Source organism: Gymnogyps californianus, chromosome 2 (genome assembly GCF_018139145.2).
Source record: "Gymnogyps californianus isolate 813 chromosome 2, ASM1813914v2, whole genome shotgun sequence".
NCBI lineage: Eukaryota > Metazoa > Chordata > Aves > Accipitriformes > Cathartidae > Gymnogyps > Gymnogyps californianus.
In genome coordinates, this window is record NC_059472.1 from 105292052 (window position 1) to 105314558 (window position 22507).

Sequence of the window (22507 nt, forward strand, 5' to 3'; positions counted from 1 at the left end):
AGAGTTGGGTCTTGTGAACTGTGTTCTTATCATAGTTATTCATTTATTGTGTGATGGTGCACAACTACCTCCTTAGACCATTTCTTTTTTCTTTTTTCTTTTTTTTTTTTTAAAGGAACATAGGAGACTCTGCATGTAAGAACTGCTGTGGCAGTGTCAGTTTTCTTCCATAAACCTCTGCCTTTGATGGCAGCCTTGGCTTAAGAAATTCTTGCCTCCTACTGCTCTTTTCCAGGTAGCACTTCTGCTCACCATGTAGAGATCTCCAGGACCACTGTGTGTGAAGCAATGCTGTGAACAGCCTCACTGAATTGATTCATATTAGAAGTAACCCTCTCAAACAGGGAGAAAGAGGAGTATTTTTAACCGTGATTAATTTGATGGCCTGGTTTACAGTGCAAACTCAGAAACTGTCCCATCAGCATGGCTAGGTGGAGGGTGAGATGAGGCAGAAAGTAATGACCTACACTGAAGAAATGAGTGATCAGGGTGGGGCTGGAATCCCTTGATCCAGCTGCATCACCAGGTCCAGCGTGTTGTCAAAGAGCACCCTCAGGTATTGTCCTGGGTGAGGTGATTCATTGCTTTAATGATCGCTGCAGTATGGATTGTACAGTGATGTTTTAAGGGAATGATTTGGCTGTTGTTTCATTGTTGTGTTCAATTTTTGGCTTTTTTTGACAGCTCTTCTGCAACAGAACGTCCTTGGCTTGAAAGCAGCCCTAAAGCTTCCCCATCGCTCCAGCTTTCAATGGGAAACAGCAGGCCACCAGGAGGTTACCTTGTGCCCTCTGAATTTTCAAACGCCGTGCAAGATGTCTCTCTCTTGTCTCATTTCCAAACTCCAGGACTGCAAGTCATCACCCTGAGCAGCCTGGAGAGTTCACCAGCAGAGCCACAGCAAGAACCTGCTGTCAGCAGCAGTGCGCGGGCCTGCCTGAGCTACAGTGGGGGCAACAGGGGCAGTAACCCCCCCCGAGAGGAGAAACAAGCTACTTTCATAGCCAATACTAGCATCTCTCCTAAAACCATGAGCTCATCAGTAGCAAGTGCCGAGGACAATGGCTTTTTGACACAGAACTTTCTTACGGTGGCCTCTGGACACAATAGCCAGAACAGTGCGGTTCAGCAGCACCATGGAGGGAACCTACATGCTCAACCGCCTCTTCCAGAGAAAAAGAGGTCCTCTGAAGGAGACCGTTCCTTTGCCTCCGTGTCACCTTCTTCAAGTGGCTTCTCTAGTCCCCACAGTGGAAGCACAATCAGCATCCCCTTCCCAAATGTCCTCCCAGATTTCTCAAAAATGTTAAGCACTTCCCCAGTGCCAGGTAGGTTCTGCATCAGAGAAATGCAAAATACATTACATTTTATATGAGTTTATAAAAAGCATTTAGGGGATTTTAAAAGTGGGGAGGGGAAAAAAAAAAAGCAATGGAATGAAAATGCACAGAGGACGTGAATGTTTGCAGTAAGTGGCAGCAGTTCACTGGCTTTGGATGTAGTATTCAGAGAACAAGGCTGCAGAATTCTTTCTGCGCTTCCCTAAATGTCAGCCAAGGGCAGCCTACGTTTTGAACTGCCAAATCACAAGTGAGCGGTGTGGAGTCCAACTTCTTTTAATAAGGGCTGGCTTCTCTCTGCACCTTTCTAGACTTGTGTCAAGAATAGTTAAAAATGTAGATGTGTATTCACTGGACCGCATTGAGAAGCTTTGTATTTAATACAGCTTTATAAATGTAAGAGTTTTTCATATTTTATGGATTTTGCAAAATGAAACTTCAAGAATGCTTTCGGCATCTTAGTGTACGGTATTATATTTGCTGGTTGTAAAACAGCTCAGAGTTTCTCTAAGTTGTCCTTCTAATCATGAGTTTTTTGAATAATCAAGGTGATTGGAAGTTGGAATTGTATTTAAAAAATTTCTTGACCTTTTTTTCCCTTTTATTTCACAGAAAACACAAGTGATAAACATGTGACTGTAAAATTTGTCCAGGACACATCCAAGTTCTGGTATAAGCCAGATATTTCAAGAGAACAAGGTATATCAACTGATACATATTTCTGGCATATCCATTCACAGAAAGGCTAGTTGGTGAATTCTCCTTAAATTTTTTTGATGCATACCTGATGTCTGAAAGAAATACAAGAATAAATACAAAACCTAGGAGGGCCACAGACAACCTCACTTAATTTCTTTTGTCCAAAGGCTGAATTTGAGTGTGGAAGGCAGTCAGGTAGTCCTTAAAAAATATTCAGTTAATCAGACAAATTATTAGCCTAACTGAACTAAATATAAAGTAATTTAAATCTGCCTGTGGTAGCTGCTGTAAATATACTTTACTGAAAAGCTCCAGGTTTTGGAATGACAGATACGTGTGATGCAACACCAAACAACAGTCTGCTCTCGCAAATCTTTTGAGTACAAGCGTGCTGCTCTGGCGTGATATCAGCCATGTGTGTTTCCCTGCACAGATAATAGGTTGAGAGATGCTAAATATCAGAGAATAATTCATTAGCTACAAGTCATCATAAAAGCATCCTCATCTACCAGTCATTCTGTAGCCTGAATTTCATTGTCAGCTCTCAGTGACATACATTATTTCTCAAAGGTCACACAATAACACTCCCATGGGACAACAGCTTTATGATGTACAATACAGATATAGTACATCTATATGTAGGTGTATTATTGAATGAGATGAAGAAAGCTTTTATTAGGTATGTGAAAATGTATACATACGAACTTACACCTTGTCCCTGCAACAATGCTTAAATAAAGCATGCTGGGTGCTTTGCAAATGCATTTGGTCTGACGGTCCTTGTGTCTGTATTGTAATATTCAGCTATACTGAAATGTATTTAATGAGTTATGGCAGGATTTTAAACTGGGGTTCTTAAAATGTGGTTGTCAAAAAGGAAAAATGACGGATTAGTTGTGCATTGGGAAGGAAGTTCACACTAAACCAAAATAGCCTTCAGCTATTGGCAAACAATGAATTGCTATGTCTGTCTAGTTCATAGTTTCTCAAATGACGAGGATGACTCATATATTATAGTGGTAAATATGAGCCCAGGGGAATAAAGATCATAGAAAACAGATAATTAATTCATCTTTGGATGATGTTTTGCTGGTCCTTCTACTCCAGTCCCCTTCCCCTTGTCTGTTCCCCACCCATAATGAGAACTGAGTCTTTAAATGTGCAAAAAAAATTTCCTGACTTGATGCCAGTCCAGAGAGGGGAGTAGATCATAAAGGAAGTTTAAACCTAGCTGCTTGAACAAATGAAAAGAAAATCTTCCCAACCTTTTAGTGTGCCTCTTTTCACCCTATCAAGTAAAATTCCTTTTAAAAAGTGTTTTAAGATACTGTTGCTGAGCAGGGGGAGCACTTGTTCTTTTTTCCTGTGCTTAGTGGACTGCTCCTGTGACAAATGATTACTGTCCCCCTGAGAATTTAGAAGCGTTATGTGAGTGAATGCAGTGTTTTATATATTCATCCTCCTCCTCCTCTCAACACATGACAGGTTATTGTGAAAATAGTTGTTTTCTTCACCATCTGACAGATGAATAGAACAGAATAGATACGTATTTGGTTTACTCACTTAAACAGGAGAGACGATTATGTCTGCATTTTCCCGATTTTCTGTTACTACTCTTTTTTTCATGGAAAAAAAAAAAGTGTGTGTGTGTTTATGATGTCATCATTGCTCAGGCCTTGCAAAATATGGCTTCATGCCCCATATGCATAATTTCCATGTTCTGTGTATACAGACAGTTAAGGACTCCAGGGTCAAATTTGGGCTTTTTCCAGGCTTTCTTTGAACGCTTGCTGGTCATTAGAAATTCTGGAAACAACCACAAGTATTTCCAAAAAGTTTAAGGAAAAAAAAAAAGTAGAGTACTAAGGTTTTATTAAGATCAAATTAAGATCAATCATTAGATGAACCTTTTGTCTTTTTTCAAAGTGATTTTAAGATTTTGGGCTACTAGATTTCAAAGTCTGCAGCAGACTCGTGCAAAGCAAGAGCAGTTTCACTGCAAATGGTTCCTTCTGGGGAGGACTTCATATCACACTTCCAGCAGAGATCACAGAATATAGATATAAAATATTTCAATGCTTGGACAGTCAAAGAGCAAATATTCACTTACATCCCTTCCCTTGCTTTAAAACTAGTAAGGGAGCGAGACTGCTTTGCAGGGACAGAAACTTGGTGGTGGATGAAAACGGATCTGCTCCGCCTGTTGAAGCTGCATAGAAAAAGAAAAACAGTGCTGTCTAGTCAGCCTGGGAATTAGAGTGAGCTGTGCTCTCTGTCATGCTTCTAACAAGCTGACAAAATGTAAGCAGGAATCAACTTGCTCTTGCACTGGTTGTAGGAATCCTGGTGGGACCGCATGTCCTTCTCAGTTTAAAAATCAGTAGGGATCTGTACTTCAGGCTTCTCTTGAACTAAGTATCTGTGAGATTTGCACAAGATGTTTCCACTCAGATCCGCAAATATGCTTCACTGTATTCTGTTCTACAGCAATGGAGACAGAGAAAAGGATCTTGTTTCCTTTAGTCTCCTATTAATTATAGATTTGTACTTCTGTACTTTTTGAGTGTGTGCATTGTTCTGGAACTGTTTTTCTCTCTCTTTTCCTGAATCCCTTGCAGCCATTGCTGTTCTCAAGGACAAGGAACCTGGGTCATTCATTGTTCGAGACAGTCATTCTTTCCGGGGAGCCTATGGGCTAGCAATGAAAGTTGCTACACCACCTCCTTCTGTGCTGCAGTTAAACAAGAAAGGTACTGTATGCCTTCTATCTATTATTTAACAAGTCATACATAGTAGGAGGTCCTTATTACTGGCTAATAATCTGGAGGAATCTCCCCTCTTCTGGTAAGTGCAACTTGAATTACAGGCTCCATTTGGTACCTTGTTAAATGAGAGTGGATAAGATGTCTGTTGTACTTTACAGTTTCACGATGGCTTGTAAATACATATTCATTGTGGCTGTGCATGTATTGTACCTTATTGGCCTAATAGAAAACCAGTGCCATCTCAGTAATGGGTCCTCCCTAGCAATCAGAAGTCTGCATTTGATCCACGTGCCACCATGTAAAGCTTTCACTTGGCTGGAAGGTTGAGTATTTTTGACCCCAAGGTTTTGTTTTGAGACAGTTCTACATTAGATATAAATCTGAGGAGGTTCCCTAAGGAAAGATGATAGTTGTTTAAAAGAGGTGATGAAATACACCTACTCTCCCAGCTCCAGTGCCTCCATGTTGCCTGATAGTTGTGAAAGGTAAAATGAGAAGAACATAGAGAAGGCATTAATCAATGTACGGAAACTCAGCAGCCAGTGTCTGTAGTGTTCTTGGCTCCATTTGTGCTACTGCAAGGGTAGTGGGGTGGTTTTCATTGCTGCTGTTTTCCTTTTATAAAGCTTATTATGTTTCATTAGTACATGCTGCCTGGTGAGGTAAGCAACTGAGATCACAGGAAAGCAGTGGTTCTTAGTGTCATGGTTATGGAAGTGTGGTTTTGGTTGGTTGGTTGGCTGTTGTGTTTTGGTTTTTTTAAGATTTCATGCTTACTCTGGGGCAAGGTTAGCAGTCCACCTCTATTACAATAACACTTTCGAATTCTGTATGCTTTATCTAGTATCTTGAGACAATTTCTAATAAAAATTTGCCGTGTAATCCTTTTTTTTTATGCCAAGAAACATCAGCAGAACCACTGCAATGTCTTATTTAATTAAGCCAACAGAGGTGCACTGGGGTGGTGATAGCAACAACAAGGAGGCAAATGGAGAGTGGCTGTAGGTGTTTTTAGTAATCTTTTTTCATTGTCAGACCAGTGAAGTCCAGGAAGACATGAAAGTTCAAACTATACTAGCCTTTAAGAGCCAGTTTATGTTAGTTGTACCACAAGCAAGTAGTAGTAAGAGAAAATTTTAGTTGAGACTGTAGCATTCTTCCACTTCTCACTCTGTGATATTTAGCTTTTTTGGTTCCCACTGTTTCATCCCAGAAGGCACAAATTTGTTCAGTCTCCTACAGGGTTTCTTGTTCCAGGCTTCCGCTTCCCACTTGTAGTCATTTATTTTTAATATTGTGAGAGCATAACAGCAAACAGTAAGCTGTTTGAAAAGGTGATCTTTGCAATATTTGCTTGCATAGAAGTTTCTGCTGTCCAGATTAATGCGTTCATCTGTATTAGCCTGAAAGTCAACCCTTGATGTCATGTGTTTCATGGACTGTGGCTGATAAGAGTCAAAGGGAGCATTTGTGTTTGTGGCTCTTTTGTTAAGGTTTGAGTGGTTGGGTAGCTTTGTCCCGTTGCTATGAATAACCCTTTAATTACATGGAGAGAGATTCAGTTTGTAGTCAGGTGTGAAATACTGTCAACCAGTCTTTCAAGAAATAATGAAGTTGTCTCAATTATACGTGTGCATATGTATGTATATGTTTAAAAGAATGCTAAATCTCAAGAGAGTTTTTATATGCCTCTTGGACTTTGAATCTCCTCATTACATCCAACTTAACAATTTCAATTTGTTCTAGATTCCTGAGAGATGAAAACTGTCTTTAAAAAACTAGTGAAACCTGAGTGTTTCATGTAATTGTTTCTTTTCAGGAGCAAAGACTTAGCGTAAAACTGCAAACATTTTAAAACTTAAAAATTCACTGAGAGGCTTGGCATCATTACCTTTGTGTAGCTAAATCTTCTATTGTTTTAATCTGGAAAAGTTCTGCGAGCAGAACTGTCACTAGAAATCTGAGTATTTTATCATACTTTTCCTCCTTTGTCACATTGGATACAAATTCTTCTAATGGGCAAGTGCAGCAGAATTTCTAACCATTCATTTTCCAAATTTCTGTTCCTGTCTGTAGTTGGGACCATGCTTGGACATTTTGGACACCAGTGTATATTTGGATGTCAGTCACTTATGATTATAAAACCTTTTCCTCTGGTTGTCTGAAGTGAGCTATTTGCTTGTTTGTTTTTTGCAAAATGGTCTTTTTACTACAGCTTGTAACCTTGCAGCAGGGCAGGTCTAATGTATTCTTTGCATGCTGTATATAAAACATTTGGTGGTAATGTGGAAAACTGCTTCATAAAGACCTGCTAATTTGTGAGACTGTTGTCTGTTCATTGCTTCTCTTCATGAGCTTTCTTTTTCTTTTTCAACACAGTTGGAGATTTGTCAAATGAACTTGTAAGGCATTTTCTGATTGAATGCACTCACAAGGGGGTGCGCTTGAAAGGATGCCCAAATGAACCATATTTTGGTAAGTACTGTGCATCACAGGAACACAGAAAATGGAAACAGTTTGCATTTGCCAGAGCTGTTTTATAGACTTGGATGGAGTGCAAATGAGAGAAGACTTTGCTCAAGTCCTGATGATTTCTGTAGGAAACCATCCTATATAGGAACCTTGTACATATTTACCTTAAGTATATGTGCAGGGCACTCTAGCACAGATGCACATGACCAAGCTTCAAGCGGTCAAGCTTGTCTACCACTACTAATGCCGCTGCAAACAGCTGAGCTAGATGACTGTTACAGGCCGTATTGATTCAGGACCTTTGCCTTATTTTGTCCTGTGCTCTATTTATACTGTATACTAGCTGGCTAAAATGACACCAGAGTGAGACAGTCACAAAGTACATTATCCTGTGTCAGCCTACCTAATGTAATATGATGAAAGCACATTACCTGTTGTGGCAAACAGCCAAACATCTACCTAGCTGCTCACTCATTTGCTCTCCTCAGTGGGGCAGGAGGGGAAAATAGGATGAGAAAGCTCATGGGTCAAGATAAAGACAGGGAGGTTGCTAACCAGTTATTACCATGGGCAAAAGAGACTCAACTTGGGGAAAATTAATTTAACTTTTTGCCAATTAAAATCGATACTCAGGTAGTGAGAAACAAAGACAAACATTAAAATAACACCTTTCCTTCCCCTTTTCCCAAGCTCAACTTCACTGCTTTCCCCCAGACTCCTGGGGAGAAGTGCAGGCAGCGCAGGAGGGGGTGGGGGGCATATGGTCATTACAGAACAGTTCCTCTTTGCTGTTCCATCCCTCTCCCACTTTTTCCATGCTGAGGTGTGGGCTTTCCCCGCTGAGGTGTGGGCTTTCCCCATGGGTTGCCATCCTTCACAAAAAAAATCTGCTCCAGCATGCGATCTCTGTGGGCCACAGTTCCTTCAGGAAATGTCCATCTGCTCCAGCGTGAGGTCCTTCACAGGCTGCAGGGTGGGGGATGTCAGCTTGGGTGCCTGGAGCACCTCCTTCTCCTCCTCTGACCATGGTGTTCCCTCTGCTGTGTCTCAGCCTGTTTGTTCCCTTCTTGTCTCTGGGTGACCTTTTCTGCCCTTTCTTAGATACGCTTTCCCAGAGGCATCCCACCCATGGCTCAGTGGTACCCTGCAGTGGTTTTGCTGGAGCTGGCTGTGTCCGGCATGGGGCAGCCCCTGGCCTCTTCCTACAGAGGTCACCCTGCAGCCCTCCTACCCCCTGCTACCAGCCATGTCACATATACCCAATACACCCGTGAAAGGGTCATCTACCATAAAATGAACAAGTATAAAATGACAAATCATATTTGAAGTAAAGGTGGATTGAATTTTGTCAGTGTTTGGCATGAGACTTATTTCAGATAAGAATTTTTAGCCCAGTCCTACCTTGATCGTGAAGTACGTGTTTATGGCACATATGTAGCCCTACTAATCATTTAGTTTGAGCATCTCCTAATCTTTCAATGTATACGGCCTCAAAACTGCTTCACAAAGTAGGTGGCCAGGCACTATCACACATTTGTATGGATAAGACAATGAAAGAATAATAGTATCAATTGATCTTTGCATTTCTGTAAGACCCTTGCAGAATTGGGTCATCTTTCCATTTCAAAGAAGTTTTTGATGGGCTGTAAAAATGAGGTTGTTTTTGGTTGAACTGTGATTTTTCTCAAGTGCATGATTATAATGTTCAATGTTTGTTAGTAAATGGGATCGAAGGATGGCTTTTGGTACAGACTGATGAATACTATGCCTTCCTCTCACTCCCTGGAGTATAGTCTCACTTGCTAATGTCAAGGATGACTAATGTTTAATTATTTTAGTTAAGCCAAGTCCAAATGACAAAAGTGACTTTGAATAGAAAAGAAGAATACTTTAATAGAGAATGCTACGTACATCACTGCTGCATTGAATGGAGGAGGCTTTATCTAGACCATCTTTCATACTTTTAGAAGCACAAAATAGAGGTGTGCATAGACAAAACACTAGACAGTGGAGACTAGCTGGCTAAGAGGCAGAACTCCTCGTTCTTTCTCTGCCTCATCACATAGCATTGACCCCTTGTGCTTTTACCATCTTCATAAGATTTTATTACATTTAATGTAGCAGAAGTTAAGAGCATTGAAAGGAATTTACTGACTTCCATATGTTTTTGTCGTTTTTGTGCTTTCTCCATTTGAAGCAAAGCCATTTAGGTTAGGATTTAAGCAGTGTGTTTAAGCAGGGAAAGAGGGTGTATGATTGTGATAAATGAGTTCAAGTACATCCAACTGGGACAGTGCTGGGAAACATGAATACACTAAAGTTCACCGAAGAAGGTCTTGGCTTAGGTGCCAAGAGAATTTTTTTTAAAGGGCAGGGTGGGGAGGCTCCTTGGTCTATAAAAATACTTGAGAGCCAACATAACTGTTAAGCATTCTTGTTGCCCACTAAGTTAACTGTGCATGTCGTGTTATTCTTCTGACCACAGGAAGTTTGACAGCTCTGGTGTATCAGCATTCCATCACTCCACTGGCATTGCCCTGCAAGCTCCTCATCCCAGACAGAGGTATGCTTGTTAAAGTACAGAAGAGAGATACCCAGCCAAGCTCTGCTTCAAAGTGCCAGTGTCTGAAGGCAGGTGAAGATGTCACAAGTCAAGATCTAAGCAAGAATGCACAGGGAAGGAAGCTGTGTGTTAAAAGTGGTTCTTCAGTACTGCTGACGGCTCTTATCCAAGCTGTAGTTGTGAGCAGACTAGTACTGTGATATTCCAGTCATAAACATACATGCATCATGGAAATCTGCACAGTAATCTAGCATGTAGGAAGACAAATGTACTTCTCAGACAGGAAATTATGCCCATGTGCATTTAGATGTAACCACTCATTCAGGTCTGGGTGGCAAAAGGGCTTTAGGGAAGGCAAGTAGGTAAAGAACAGAAGGTGCCCTGAGTGTGACACTGGCAGGAAGGAAGTAGCAACTTACACAGGTCCAAATATTGTTTAAGTAAATGATCAAAACGCTGTGTTGCATCATGGGACTGTAATTCTAATTTTGGTTATGGTGATTTCATAAACCACTCTAAGACAACAGCAGAATGTAGCTATGCTTGCACCATAATTCAGTTGTCTGTTACTCTCCCACATAAAGTTAACACCAGATGTATCGTTGAAATGTTAAACATTCTTGTGGTTTTCTACTGAACTCTTTCAACCTTTCTTAAAGGCCATATGTCAGTATTCAAACATAGCATTTGAATTATGCAAATACATTGACGAAACCATTTTAGCACAAAAACATGCTACGGTAGATGTGACCAGAGATCTCTTTATATGGCAAACCAGTGTGGTAGGTGGGCTTGTTCTCCTTATCCTCCTCACCTAAAATGGAAAGCTCCTTCTGTTCTGGCAGAGGTGCAGGACTGAACCATTTGCCTTGTCCTGAATAAAGATACCACAGTGAAATTTTATTTTGGATTTATTTTTGAATTTGATATGATCATGCATTTTAAGATGGTCTTCTGTGGTTAATGATTCTGGACACAGTGCGTGGAGTATTTAAAGCATGTGGATAACTGTGAACATATGAATAGTGTCACACACCATATTAGTGCTCTCTTCCTCATTTGAATGTATTGAAATACAGCATGCATCATGTTAAATACAGCAGTGAGATCTTTTGACATGCATTTATATAACTGAAATAACATACGGATGGACAGTTTTCTCACTAATTTTAACAGAAGATTGGGAGGCAAACATTCCACTGCCATCTTAATAGTTCAGATGTTTGTTTTCTACATAAGTATGAAGAAAGAAGGATTATGTTGTTGTCTTCTGAATCAAAATGCAATTAATTGATTTCATCATAGAAACACAAAATCTTTGTGCCTAAATTAGTGGAAGTTATAGAAATTAAATGAGATAATTAAAAAATTTCAAGGTTGTAATGAGGGAATATAGCTATTAGTGTTGTTTTAACGTGACATCATGTGTGTCCCTGCAGCATATGCTATGTAGTTACGTCTTTTACTGTCAGGAAATAAAGACTGAGCATCCCTCCTGCAGTGCTAGAGGCAAAAAAACTGATACAGCCCCAAAACCATGTGAATGATTATAGTTGCAGATACAAGATTGTTTCATGTTTCTGGCCAAGAGTTGTCCAGTAGATGAGATCACAATTACAAAAGCTAAACTCATACTTGACCATGTGCATTGATTTGTCAATTCAAGTCCAAGCAAGACACAGACAGTGTTTTCTGTTTGCAGATCCCTTGGAGGAGATAGCAGAAACTTCTCCACAAACTGCTGCAAACTCAGCAGCGGAGCTTCTCAAACAGGGTGCAGGTCTGTTAAACTTTTTCCTTGCATTTGACTGTCAACAAATTTTGTATCTTACAGGCTGCGAGAAGCTGAAGCTTAGACTGGACTGAAGGATGTTTAAAGGGAGGAGTTAAATTTAGAGTGCTGTGTAGAAGTGTAAAGGGCACTATGAGGATATGTACCAAGTTCTTTCTGTTTTCTGCAACCAGCTCCTAAGTTGTACAACCCTGTGTTTGCTTTCCAGTTGTGTCTCCCATGAGAATATGAGGTACACATAGGTTGGTTCAAGCACAGCAATTTTGAAGTGGTGATACGGCTTTCATAACTGATGAACTTAGAGAAGATATTTTCAACCTGTGGTTGCAGAGGTTCATGAACTATGTCTGAGGTCTGCAAAAGGCAACTAAGGAAAGTGTTCAGTAGGGTTAAATTCTCAGCATAGGGGTCAGTAGTACCACTGGAAAATGCTTACTGTCCCATCAATCTGAAAAAACAATTAAAAAACATTTCCCTGTGCTTCACTTGATGCTGCATGTTGTTAGGAAATGTCCAGTGTCTTTTCCATTGGATGCTGTTTTATGGATTCTCATGCATACTGCAGCACCTATTCTGGAAAGTTAAGTTGTCTTACCGTGAGCTTATTGATGTGACAGAAGAACCCTGACAAGATTACCTCCAAATGATGTGATGCTATGCATTGGTACTGTCTGTATCGCTCTCAAATAGAGGTATTTGCAACAGCTGTGTAGAGACGTGCTCTACTTCTCATCTGCTTTGTTTGTGTGCAGCTGACCCAGAGACAGCTAGTGAAATAGCCTGTCTGAAAAGGTGTGGTGGCATCCTATCCCACCATTATTGGACGTGGTGCTCTGAGTACCCCTTCGTAATCTTAAAGCTGTCCTTAGTAGAAATGCAGCCACTGTGTTATTCCCCTGTATGGTGGGCATGCCCAGGGGATCCTGTCCACACCCTCCCATGGTCCCTGCTTTTCAGGCTGCTATGAATTCTCGCCAGGATCTATCTGTCCACCTGATTAGTCCTCTTAGAGCAGGAGAATACACTACATTTGCCACTCTCCTTCGAGTTTAGCCTACCACTGGAGCCCCAGGCAAAAGTGTTGTGGCCAAGCATGCCTTTATAAGAATGCTGCCTCATTGCCCTCACCCATTTTAGGGCACTTCTGAAGGCGGCAGTTGCCAAGCTGAGCAGCTCTGGAGAGGGAGAGAGTTGCTCCTTGCTTGTGCAGCGATCTGCTTTGACTTAAAAATTTGAAGTACCACTTCAAGTGCTGTAATCAAGCAGGAATGTATGGCTGAGGCAATGGCAAACCTTTGCGAGGCTGTGCTAGGAGTGAGCACGTGTTGGCCTTTCCGTCTGCCAGTGCTGGTGGTGTTTGTTGTGGCCAACAGGGAAAAAACCAAGGAGAATGAATTTTTGTAGAATTTTCCCTCTTGAAAACCCAGCAAAAGAGGCATGTGTTGTCTTTTGAGAAATGTGGATTTCTGCTTGCTCAGGCAATGCTTTTCAAAGAAAAAGAATTCCTACTTCAGTTGGGGCAGTAGTCAGATAACTCCTTATGGGGGCTGTCACATCATGGATCATTTGAGGAACTTAGTACATTTGTTCTTTCCCTGTTTTGTTGTTGCTGTTTTTGTTTTTAAACAAGGGTTTGGAACCTGAATAGATAAGTTAGCTAGGAGAGATTCTCAGAGGCTTTTTTTGCCTTGATACATCATTTCCCACTGATTTTCCGTGTTTCAGAGGTCCCTCTCCAGTCATAGAGACATTCAAGTTGTAGAGTTCAACACTGAAGTGCAGACCCAAAACATGTAAATTGTTTCTTTTCCGACTATCTGAGCTTGTGTGAGCACCTGCAGTTTAGTCAAAGCATATACACGTTTTCCCTGCCCTACTTTACCCCACCCTTCTCCCACTCCACAAGCAAAACAATGAAGACGTGTTTTCCTAGAGTGATCGTTTCTTATAGCTGTCTGAAAAACCTAATGAGCATTTCCAGTCATTATGTAAATGCAGAAGCAGAAATCCTTTGCTTCCTAGAGAGTGACAATTGAAGACTAGAAACTATACAGATAAGTGGCTTTTCCCTAGAACAGACCTTGCTTTATTAGCCTTCCTGTTTGGCAGCAAAATATTCTGCCCCAAATAAATCCCAGTTCTTCATCTCTGTTTCCACTAATACAGTCAAGGGACTAAGCATTCTGAACAAAGCACATTCCCAGTCTAAAAGCAGCAGAGGTTGCTCGAAATGGCTGCATTGTACAGCTGTTGGTGGTAGCACGGACATGACTACAAAATGCCACCTGTGGAAGACGAGAGCAGCAACATTGCAGGGCAGCTGCATTGCACAAAAGACACAGATGTCTTCCTTTTGTTCTAGCCTTGCGTATGGTTTCTGTGGGATTGCTGTTACTCGATACCCCATCAGACCATGCATGATGTTCTTAAATGAGAAATCTTTTAGCCTTTCTCATTACCTTTCCTTTCCTGTAATCTTTTTAAGCTGACATTTTTGCATTTTCCAACACTTTTGAAAAAGGTTCCATTTATTATTTTTTGTGCTACAGAAGTAAAGGAATCTACTGTATTTGGTGACTGCTTTGGAACTATCACATTGAGGGCAATCTAGACAAAATGCTTGGCTATTTCATTTGGAAACAAAACCTGAACACAGTCTGTTGACACCAATGCAATGTGTGGCGGAAGAGGAAGGGAAACCCTTCACCTGGGTCTCAGAAGTGGTGACGAGTGTGACTGTGAAACAAGGCAAGCTTCCTGTGATGGGAAAGGCTCACAGGATAATGAAGAGCTTTAGATCTGTACGCAGTAATGATGTGAGAAGAGGAGAGCTTATGGTTTGGAATGTTATTTACAATTTTGGATAGACATGACAGAAAGCTGTTCAGTGAGGAAGGCCTCATTGAACTTGCCATTCATTGTCTTAAATCCCTCTCTGCATGAATTGTATAGTTTCAATAACCTTTGTTTGAATCAATTACTATCATACCAATGCGCAAATACGTTTGGGAATTTTTACACTTACAAATCAAATAAATCAAATTTCTGGATCCCTTCTTTCACTGACAGACTCCAGAGCTTGGAGTTATTGGGCTGATCATCATGCTGGAATCAAACTTACGCTTATGCAGTCTTTGACTGTATGATTGTTTGGTTGTTTTCAAAGTGCCAAAGTCTAGCTGTGTATTTTGTGTAGATAGTCACAGGAGAAAGCTTTAGCCAGATTACAGAATAGCCATATGAAAAGAGAAGCTGTTAGGTTTAATTTAATCTCTGCTTTCATAGTAAGGTTGGCAAGCGAAGCTAAACTGCTAAACAGATGAAATATTAGCATGGTAATTGGCATGTGTCAGCTGCCAGAGTTGTAAATTCTGTCCTGGATACCTACACAAATGTTTTTACCAAAACACAAAGTCTCTTGGTACCAGTGTTTAGCTACGGATGTGTTTAATCATTCTTGCTTGTGCTGTAGAATAAGACTAAGAGGGCTTTTCAGTTTCAAAAATGTTCTTAATCTGCTTGTAAATTTGACTTTATACCACAGTTCCAAAGTATTTAAGCATTTGAATAATTCTATTAATACTATATAATAATAATAATTACTACTGTATAATGTTATATGGCACTGTTACCATGTAGTGCTATGTAGTATTATACAGTGCTATAGTACTACTATATAATGCTATATAGCATTAGTACTTCTTTTCCTAGTGCTTGCTGCAGATTTGATATGAGACCAGGTAAAAAAATTAACTGTTCGGTAGCCTTAGAAACCAATGAGCTTCTATTTTATAGAGATACTTCAGAAGTTACTGATACCTCTAGGAGAGGAATAGGGCTTTTAAAAATAAGTGCATGCTGAGATGAAGAATAGACCTAAAAATACATGTCAGTAATTTTTGTCAATGTGGAAGTTGTTTCATTTGCCCTAACATTGCTAAACATACAAAACACTATGGAATTAATGAGAAGTGAACTTTGCAGCAACCCTCAGTTCTTTATGGGGTGAAAACGTTTTTGTCTTGCCAAACAAGTGAATGGTCTCCTTTGAATATAATTTAAATACCATTTGAAAGTGTAAAATGTGTGAACGGATGCTGCAAAAATGTGTATTTTCTTATAGGCTGCTGTAATTGAATTTAAAAGCAAAATATCCCCATTCTTTCCCCTCAGGAATGCCTTTGCTGTAGTAGTACTTATGAGCGGCCTCTCTCTCTGCTGCTGTCTTGTATTTGTTTAAATTTCAGGATCTGTGGGTAATAGATAAATACAGTCATTGGCTTAAATATAAAGGTATTAAAAACAAAGGGACAGCAAAAGGCCTGTGACCTCCAAAATTAGTCTTAAATATGAAGCAACAGTAGGACAAGGTGAGGCACATGTAGAAGGTTTGATAGTTTGCTGCTAGTCTTACCTGTTTGCTTTACAAAGGTGGAAAATTTACATTTTGTTTGGTTTTGTTCAGAAGATACCCATTTATTTGCTGTTCAGTCATGACCTCTCAAAAGTCTTTCCCCTCTTTCATTACAGCGTGTAACGTTTGGTACCTGAATTCAGTGGAGATGGAGTCCCTCACGGGCTACCAGGCAGTACAGAAGGCCTTGAGCCTGACGCTGATGCAAGATCCTTCTCCCATCTCAACGGTTGTCCATTTCAAGGTGTCTGCACAGGGAATCACATTGACAGATAATCAAAGAAAGTAAGCAAAACAGGTTTGGAAAGAGAATATCCGGCCTTGTCCCCAACAAGTGTTGGCTGCTGTTGATTTGATTTTCCTAGTTATGTTCTGGAGTCTCTGTCTCAGAGGATAATAGGATTGTCTAAAGAATGATGGTGACAGTGTCAGCTGTCTGCAGTACTGGAGAATTAATGTTTTAAGCTATGGACATTACTTCCACATGGCAGCTTTTACCTCTGGAAGGTCACTTTGCCATGGCATTTTTTTAATTGTTGTTATTTCTTATAAAAAGGGAAAGTAATGGCTTTGCCAGCATTTGATACTCAACCTATTCCGTGAAATAATTTATCTTTGTGGTATCTTTCACCAGTACCACTGAACAGAGTTGGCCTAAGCAGACACTGTGTATCTCCAGTATTTGAAATAGTGCTTTGGATAGCCTGTAAAATACTATGATAAAAAGTTAATTTATATTTACTTTGTACTGCATGCTATTAAGGCTACCACAAAGTCTTTAGATTTGAAAACTGACAATAACAAAGGAGGGACAACAGGATTCATTATAGGGTTTAAAAAAAAAAAAAAAAGTGCCAGACTTATTAATTCCATGGGATCTGCAAGCACTTATAGCAGATCAAGGACAAAACCTTAAATTATAATGCCTAGGAGTGCTTATATTTCGAAACTTAATATAATCAAATTATTCACAAGTTCCAAGAAGCTGCATTTCCCACTGACATAGCATCTGAATGGCCAGTTTTTAGAAAAAAATACATTTCATACTTCTGGTTCTTTTTCGTAGCTTGAGGGTCAGTTTTCTTTTGGTTCAAAAACTTGACGTTACTATTCTAAATATGGATTTATTTGGTTGGAGCAGTTCAGGTGGCTTTCAAAGTCACTCAAAGATAGCAAAAAGAATATATCATCATTATTAAATTGAGATTAAATATAATTTATTTTTCAGATCTGTTTGTTGTTTAAAATTTTAAGCATCTTAACTATTCCTAAAACTTGTTTTATTTCTTCCTATCCAGACTCTTTTTTCGGCGACATTATCCGGTCAACACTGTTATTTTCTGTGCTTTGGATCCACAGGACAGAAAGTAAGGAGGACAAGCAGTATTTCTAATATGTTGTTTGTATTGTTGATCTACAAAAAAACCCTAACATAGGTTTCATTTTTATTTCTCCATTCCTTTTTTTTTTTTTTTTAACTGCTTTCTTAATGGACAACAAGATGGATGAAAGATGGCCTTTCTGCAAAGTAAGTGGACACCTGTTGGAGCCTCTTTTAACTGAATGCTTTAGGAATATCATTGCAGTGATCAGTTTCTTAGTGTTCTAAATTATCTTTGTCAGAGATGTAGAAGGGAAAGCAGCTGTTCAGAGACAAAAGTCTCTGTGCCCACTGTAATTAGACTTCAGTTACTTCATCTGCACCTCTGCAAGTCAGGGCCTAATTATGTGATAGTAGATGTCTGGAACCAGAGCTAGCGTTCTTTATTTAGGTTGCAGGTTGACTAAAGTTTCAGAAATGAAAACAGAGCCACTTGCTACTTGGTTTTGTGTTCTACTTGTCCAGCAACACTAACACAAGCTTACTTGTCTCACTCAGACTGATAGCTTTAAAAAAAAAAAAATCCCACACAAGGCACATAGATGAAAACACTCCTAGTAATACTAGTGTGTGGCATAAATATATAATTACCAGTGGATTGCAAAGTGTTTTCTGTTGAAGAGAAACATTGTTGTTCCCCTTTTACCAAAAGAAAAAACCTAAACAGAGAGAGCTCAGGCACTGTTTTCTGGAAAGGAACAGAAACAGATGGCTTAAGTCCTATTTCCAGTACCCTGTCCACTGAGATATGTGGCCCTCAGAACCTCTCTTTAGGCAATTCCTGACACACCACACCACACACCCCCAAGGCAGGTAAGAGAACAGCAGTATTGAATCAGATTAAATACATCCCCAGGGTCAGCAGCATGTCTCTGACAGCAAACAGTACAGGATGCAATATAGACAGAGTAGAAGGAAGGGGACAGTCTCCTTCCCTGATTCTGGCCATCCTGAGCCACTCGGGAGCTCCTGAGTTGGCTGGTACATCTGGACCACTGTGTTGAGCACTCACATGGGACTTTGTCCATCAGAACAGGTGAAGTCTGATTTGTGCTTTTGGTTTCTGCAGCATCTTTCTTGCTTCATCAAACGAGCCTGTCTGTCTGTTCTCTGATACACTGTGATTGTTGCCCTTGCAGAGTATTTGGGTTCGTTGCCAGGAAGCAAGGCAGTGCCACAGACAATGTATGTCACCTATTTGCAGAGCACGATCCAGAGCAACCTGCTAGCGCCATTGTGAACTTTGTATCAAAGGTCATGATCGGATCCCAGAAGAAGATCTGATGTCTTTCCATCCTTGACTCAGAGCTCTTCACTGTCTTCACTGAAGGAAAGCACTGTGAGAGGGAGAAAGCCTATTCAGCAGTAATGTCTGAACCTTGCCATTCCCAAGAAGGAAGGCAGAGGATGGTCTGTCTGCATTGTGTTTGCAAGAGTTCAGCCTTTTCTTTGAAGATGCCTCTGACTTAACAAAGCATTATTTCTTTTTTTTTATATCAAAGGACAAAAAAGAAGCTGGGTGCCACCCAAACCCATGTAGCCCATACCTGAATGAAGCATAAATGAAAAACTTTTCTCCTGAAGGGTTTCTAATACATTTTCACCTGCTGTTTCTCATCATTTATTGGAGCAGAAATACTCACTAGGCTGTGCTACTTTTTTGTGCAGAAAATGTTTTGTATAACCCCCACAAAGACACTTGCCGTAGTTGCATCAATGGTAGCTATAGGCCTTGCAAACATGCTCTTAAGAGAATGATGGTCTGAGGAAGACTATTTGCTCTTCCCATCATCTTTATGTGATCGGTGATGGGAACTGAATGGAGAAAGGGGAAGATGTATGTGAAGAGAAGGTTTGTGCAAGTTGATTTCTGATAAGAAAGGAGCGGCAATGTGGAATATTCAGGGAGATTGCTCTGTATTTAGTGCTAAGAATGCTGGGCTGTTTTAGTTTGAAAAATTTTAAATAGGGGAGAGGTGGCAGAACAAAAAAAAAAGAGGTTGCGTGGAAATCTATTCTGTAATTGGGTTTTTTTGTATTTTTTTTTATACAGAGAACTAAGCAGGGAAGATTCTGTATTTTAATAATTACAGGACAAAAATGAGGGAAAAGCAAAGAAGAAAATTTTATAATTTATGTATTTTTACCTGTGCCAGATTATTTATAGTAGATCTCAGATCTTGCTATGTCATACGGATATTCTTAAACTAGCCCATTGTTGAGCTTTGCCTCTTCAGCGCTATTTTGCATAAGTAAAAGTGTGTATAGCCTGTGCCTTGCTATAGACGATGGAGTCTCCTATTTTGACTTTTGTCTTACAGTGACAAGATACTTCCCATTTCCTGTCTCTGCAATACTGTTTTGGCAGTAACATTTGTTCCCCTACCTAATACGTAATTGTATTTGTGGATTCTTTTGGTCCCCTTTTTATTGGAGTTTTGAGGATTTTTTGGCTTTTTTTTATCTGTAGGAACTATTTTTTGATTTATAATGTTTTTTTAATAATTCCTTGATTCAGGAAATCCAAAAGGGAATAGAACTTATTTTGTGTCCCATTTCTTGAGAGCATTTATGTCATCATTTCTACAACCATCACACTTGTACATATCTCTGTATCTTTCTAAACACATCGGTATTGTAAATGCATAACAAAGTGCTCGTTAGCTTTACAGAAAATTGATACAGTAGGTTACAGTGGAAACCTTCACGAGGAGAGTAAGCCGCTTAGGTCTACTGTGTAATTCCCATTCACTCCAAAAAGAGCAGTACTAGACCCCCATATCAGAACTGATGGTAATAAAGCAGCTTCAGTGTGACGGTACTGAAAAGTTTCATTGCCTGTATTTCTTTGATGTGTGGCTGTCAACATTAAATTAATAACCTGAGCGATAAAATTTGATGCTGAATTTGGTATGCCGATGCATGAGGCACTGGATTAACTAGTAACTGTACCCACTTGGAGGATTTAATCCTTCTATCCACTCTTACTAAATAATGGTTAAATGGAATGGGAGACTCTGGTTGGGCTATATGGTAAGAAGGTTCCACCAATTTGAACTACGTTTGTCCTGTATAAATTATGATCTGTTTTTTATTAACAGCTCTCTTCTATTTCCTAAAGTATTAGGACCATGGATACCTTATTCAGTGACCATAGTCCAAGTGTTACCAAATTATTTGTGTAACTATGAATTTTGTATAAATAACTTTATACCTTTTAAAAGGAAGGGGGTGGGGAAGAGAGGGAGAGAGAAGAAAGATTTGAATTTTAATGTATTTGGACCAGGAAGTGGTGTATTAGTAGCAGTGGGCATTGGATTGAGTGTAGAAGGGTGAAGCAATCCAAAGCGTAGTAGCTACCGTTGAAGCAACAAAGGCAAGTGCCTCTGATTTGTACCAAATAATTCTGTTCTTTTGACACAGAGGTATACTACTTAAACGGTGTTTATATACCATCCAAAAAAGAATGCAGTTCTTAGGAGCTTTGTTCCTTTTGAAACATGTGAGGACAAGTTTCCTTTTAATATCCTTTTGATGCACCAAGAACCCAGTTGCCTAATCTACTCAGCCAGTTGGAGCCCAGTGAATTTCTTCAGCTGACATTTCAGTTAGATTTAAGTCTCGATTAGAGTTAAATCTGATATGTTGTAAGCATTAAAATGAGGAGGAATTTTTTACTATATTTTTTTACTTCTGTAGATGATGCTTAAATTTTACTGTGTCTTGTTAGACACCAAGTGTTAGCCTTTGGGCTGAAAATAAAGTGTCTTTTTTTTTCCCATGTATTATTATTTCCATTCAGGGCCTTATTTTATATTCCTTGTGCTTTCTCAAGGCCTGCTGAATTCAAGAGCATAAGGAATTGAACGCTGACACTCCTGGTGGTGTTTCCTGGGAGTTAGCTCTACTTGGTAAGTGGGAAAAAAGAAGTTGCCCTGTTTCTAAGGGAGGTTTTCTATTATGCATTCCTTTGGATGGTATATTGCCACATGCTTTTGCTTTTTAATGAATTAAAAAATGCACAAAGCAAAATAGTTCAGTATGTACCGTTGTGTAGTGTATGTAGAAAGATATTCACGAAACTTATGTTCATGGCAAATACAAGACTAAATAGTTAATACAGCACTTTCTTTCAAGGTTTTTGGTAGATGTGTATATGCAGTTTCATAACTAATGGCAGCAAGTTGACACATGTATTTAGCCAGACTCCTATTAACCTGCTTAGTAAATGTACTACTATAATCATACAGTGTTAAACTACAAAAATGCTAAAAGCCATGTTTTTAATTAAATGGTTTCCCTGTATCCAACAGTATCATTAAAAATTTAATGTTTCCTTCTTGGATTTACCTACTAGTGAAAATTTTTGCCTTTTTCTTGAAACTGTAAAGAAACATCAAAAGGTCTCCAGTATGTAAATGAATGTTCTATAAATTCTTTGTATAGTCATTTTCTCTGCTCTTCAGATATCACCTCTATTCAGATTATAATAAAATTATGAATGTGAAATTTCATAACACAATGTCACAGGGCAGTCTGTTCTGAAAGAAAATTACCTTCTGGCATTCAAAACCGGCTAATGACTAAAACCTTCTTGGTGAAGTATAGGTTGCGTGCTGAAACGGGTTTAGTTTTGTTTCTTAAAGATTTCTTTCAAGGACTTGACTTCACATGAGTCTGTTTTAGTGGTTCAAGTCTAGTTAAAGCATATGATTTTCCTAGTTCATTTGTGGTTATAATGGTATAAAAGTGCCTTTTGCCTGCATTGCATATTTCAGTGTAAGAAGGAAGAATATATGATGTCACCTTCTGAGATGTCTGTACCCATTTAACTGTGCCTCCACAGTGACTACATTGCAAAAACTTCCAGAGGAGCATGAGGGGGGTGAGAAATCTAACCCCTAGCTGAAATAGCTCTCTGAGTACAAAATCTGTGCGTCAGCCACACATTGAAGGCTGAGTTATATACATGCTTTATCAGGATTATTTCTGAGACTGATAAACTCTGGTATGTCATGCTGATGCCTTTTCTGTGAGGCATAGGCTGGCAGGGATTTTTCATTCAGTGTGCTTGACTGTCA

At 39.6% G+C, this 22507-nt stretch overlaps 1 protein-coding gene across 5 annotated transcripts in view; it reads left to right on the forward strand.

Annotated features, from left to right (window-relative positions):
- The window catches only part of TNS3 (tensin 3), a 237686-nt gene extending 215911 nt beyond the window's left edge, over positions 1–21775 (forward strand). For all 5 annotated transcript variants that reach the window (XM_050892614.1, XM_050892617.1, XM_050892615.1 and 2 more), the window contains 10 exons: positions 685–1328; positions 1953–2039; positions 4658–4789; positions 7184–7279; positions 9762–9839; positions 11542–11619; positions 16162–16330; positions 17344–17412; positions 17547–17573; positions 18566–21775. In XM_050892614.1, the coding sequence (XP_050748571.1) occupies positions 685–1328; positions 1953–2039; positions 4658–4789; positions 7184–7279; positions 9762–9839; positions 11542–11619; positions 16162–16330; positions 17344–17412; positions 17547–17573; positions 18566–18710 (1525 nt within the window). In that variant the 3' untranslated portion in view covers positions 18711–21775. The remainder of the gene's footprint in view (positions 1–684; positions 1329–1952; positions 2040–4657; positions 4790–7183; positions 7280–9761; positions 9840–11541; positions 11620–16161; positions 16331–17343; positions 17413–17546; positions 17574–18565) is intronic.
- The last annotated feature ends 732 nt before the right edge of the window (positions 21776–22507 follow it).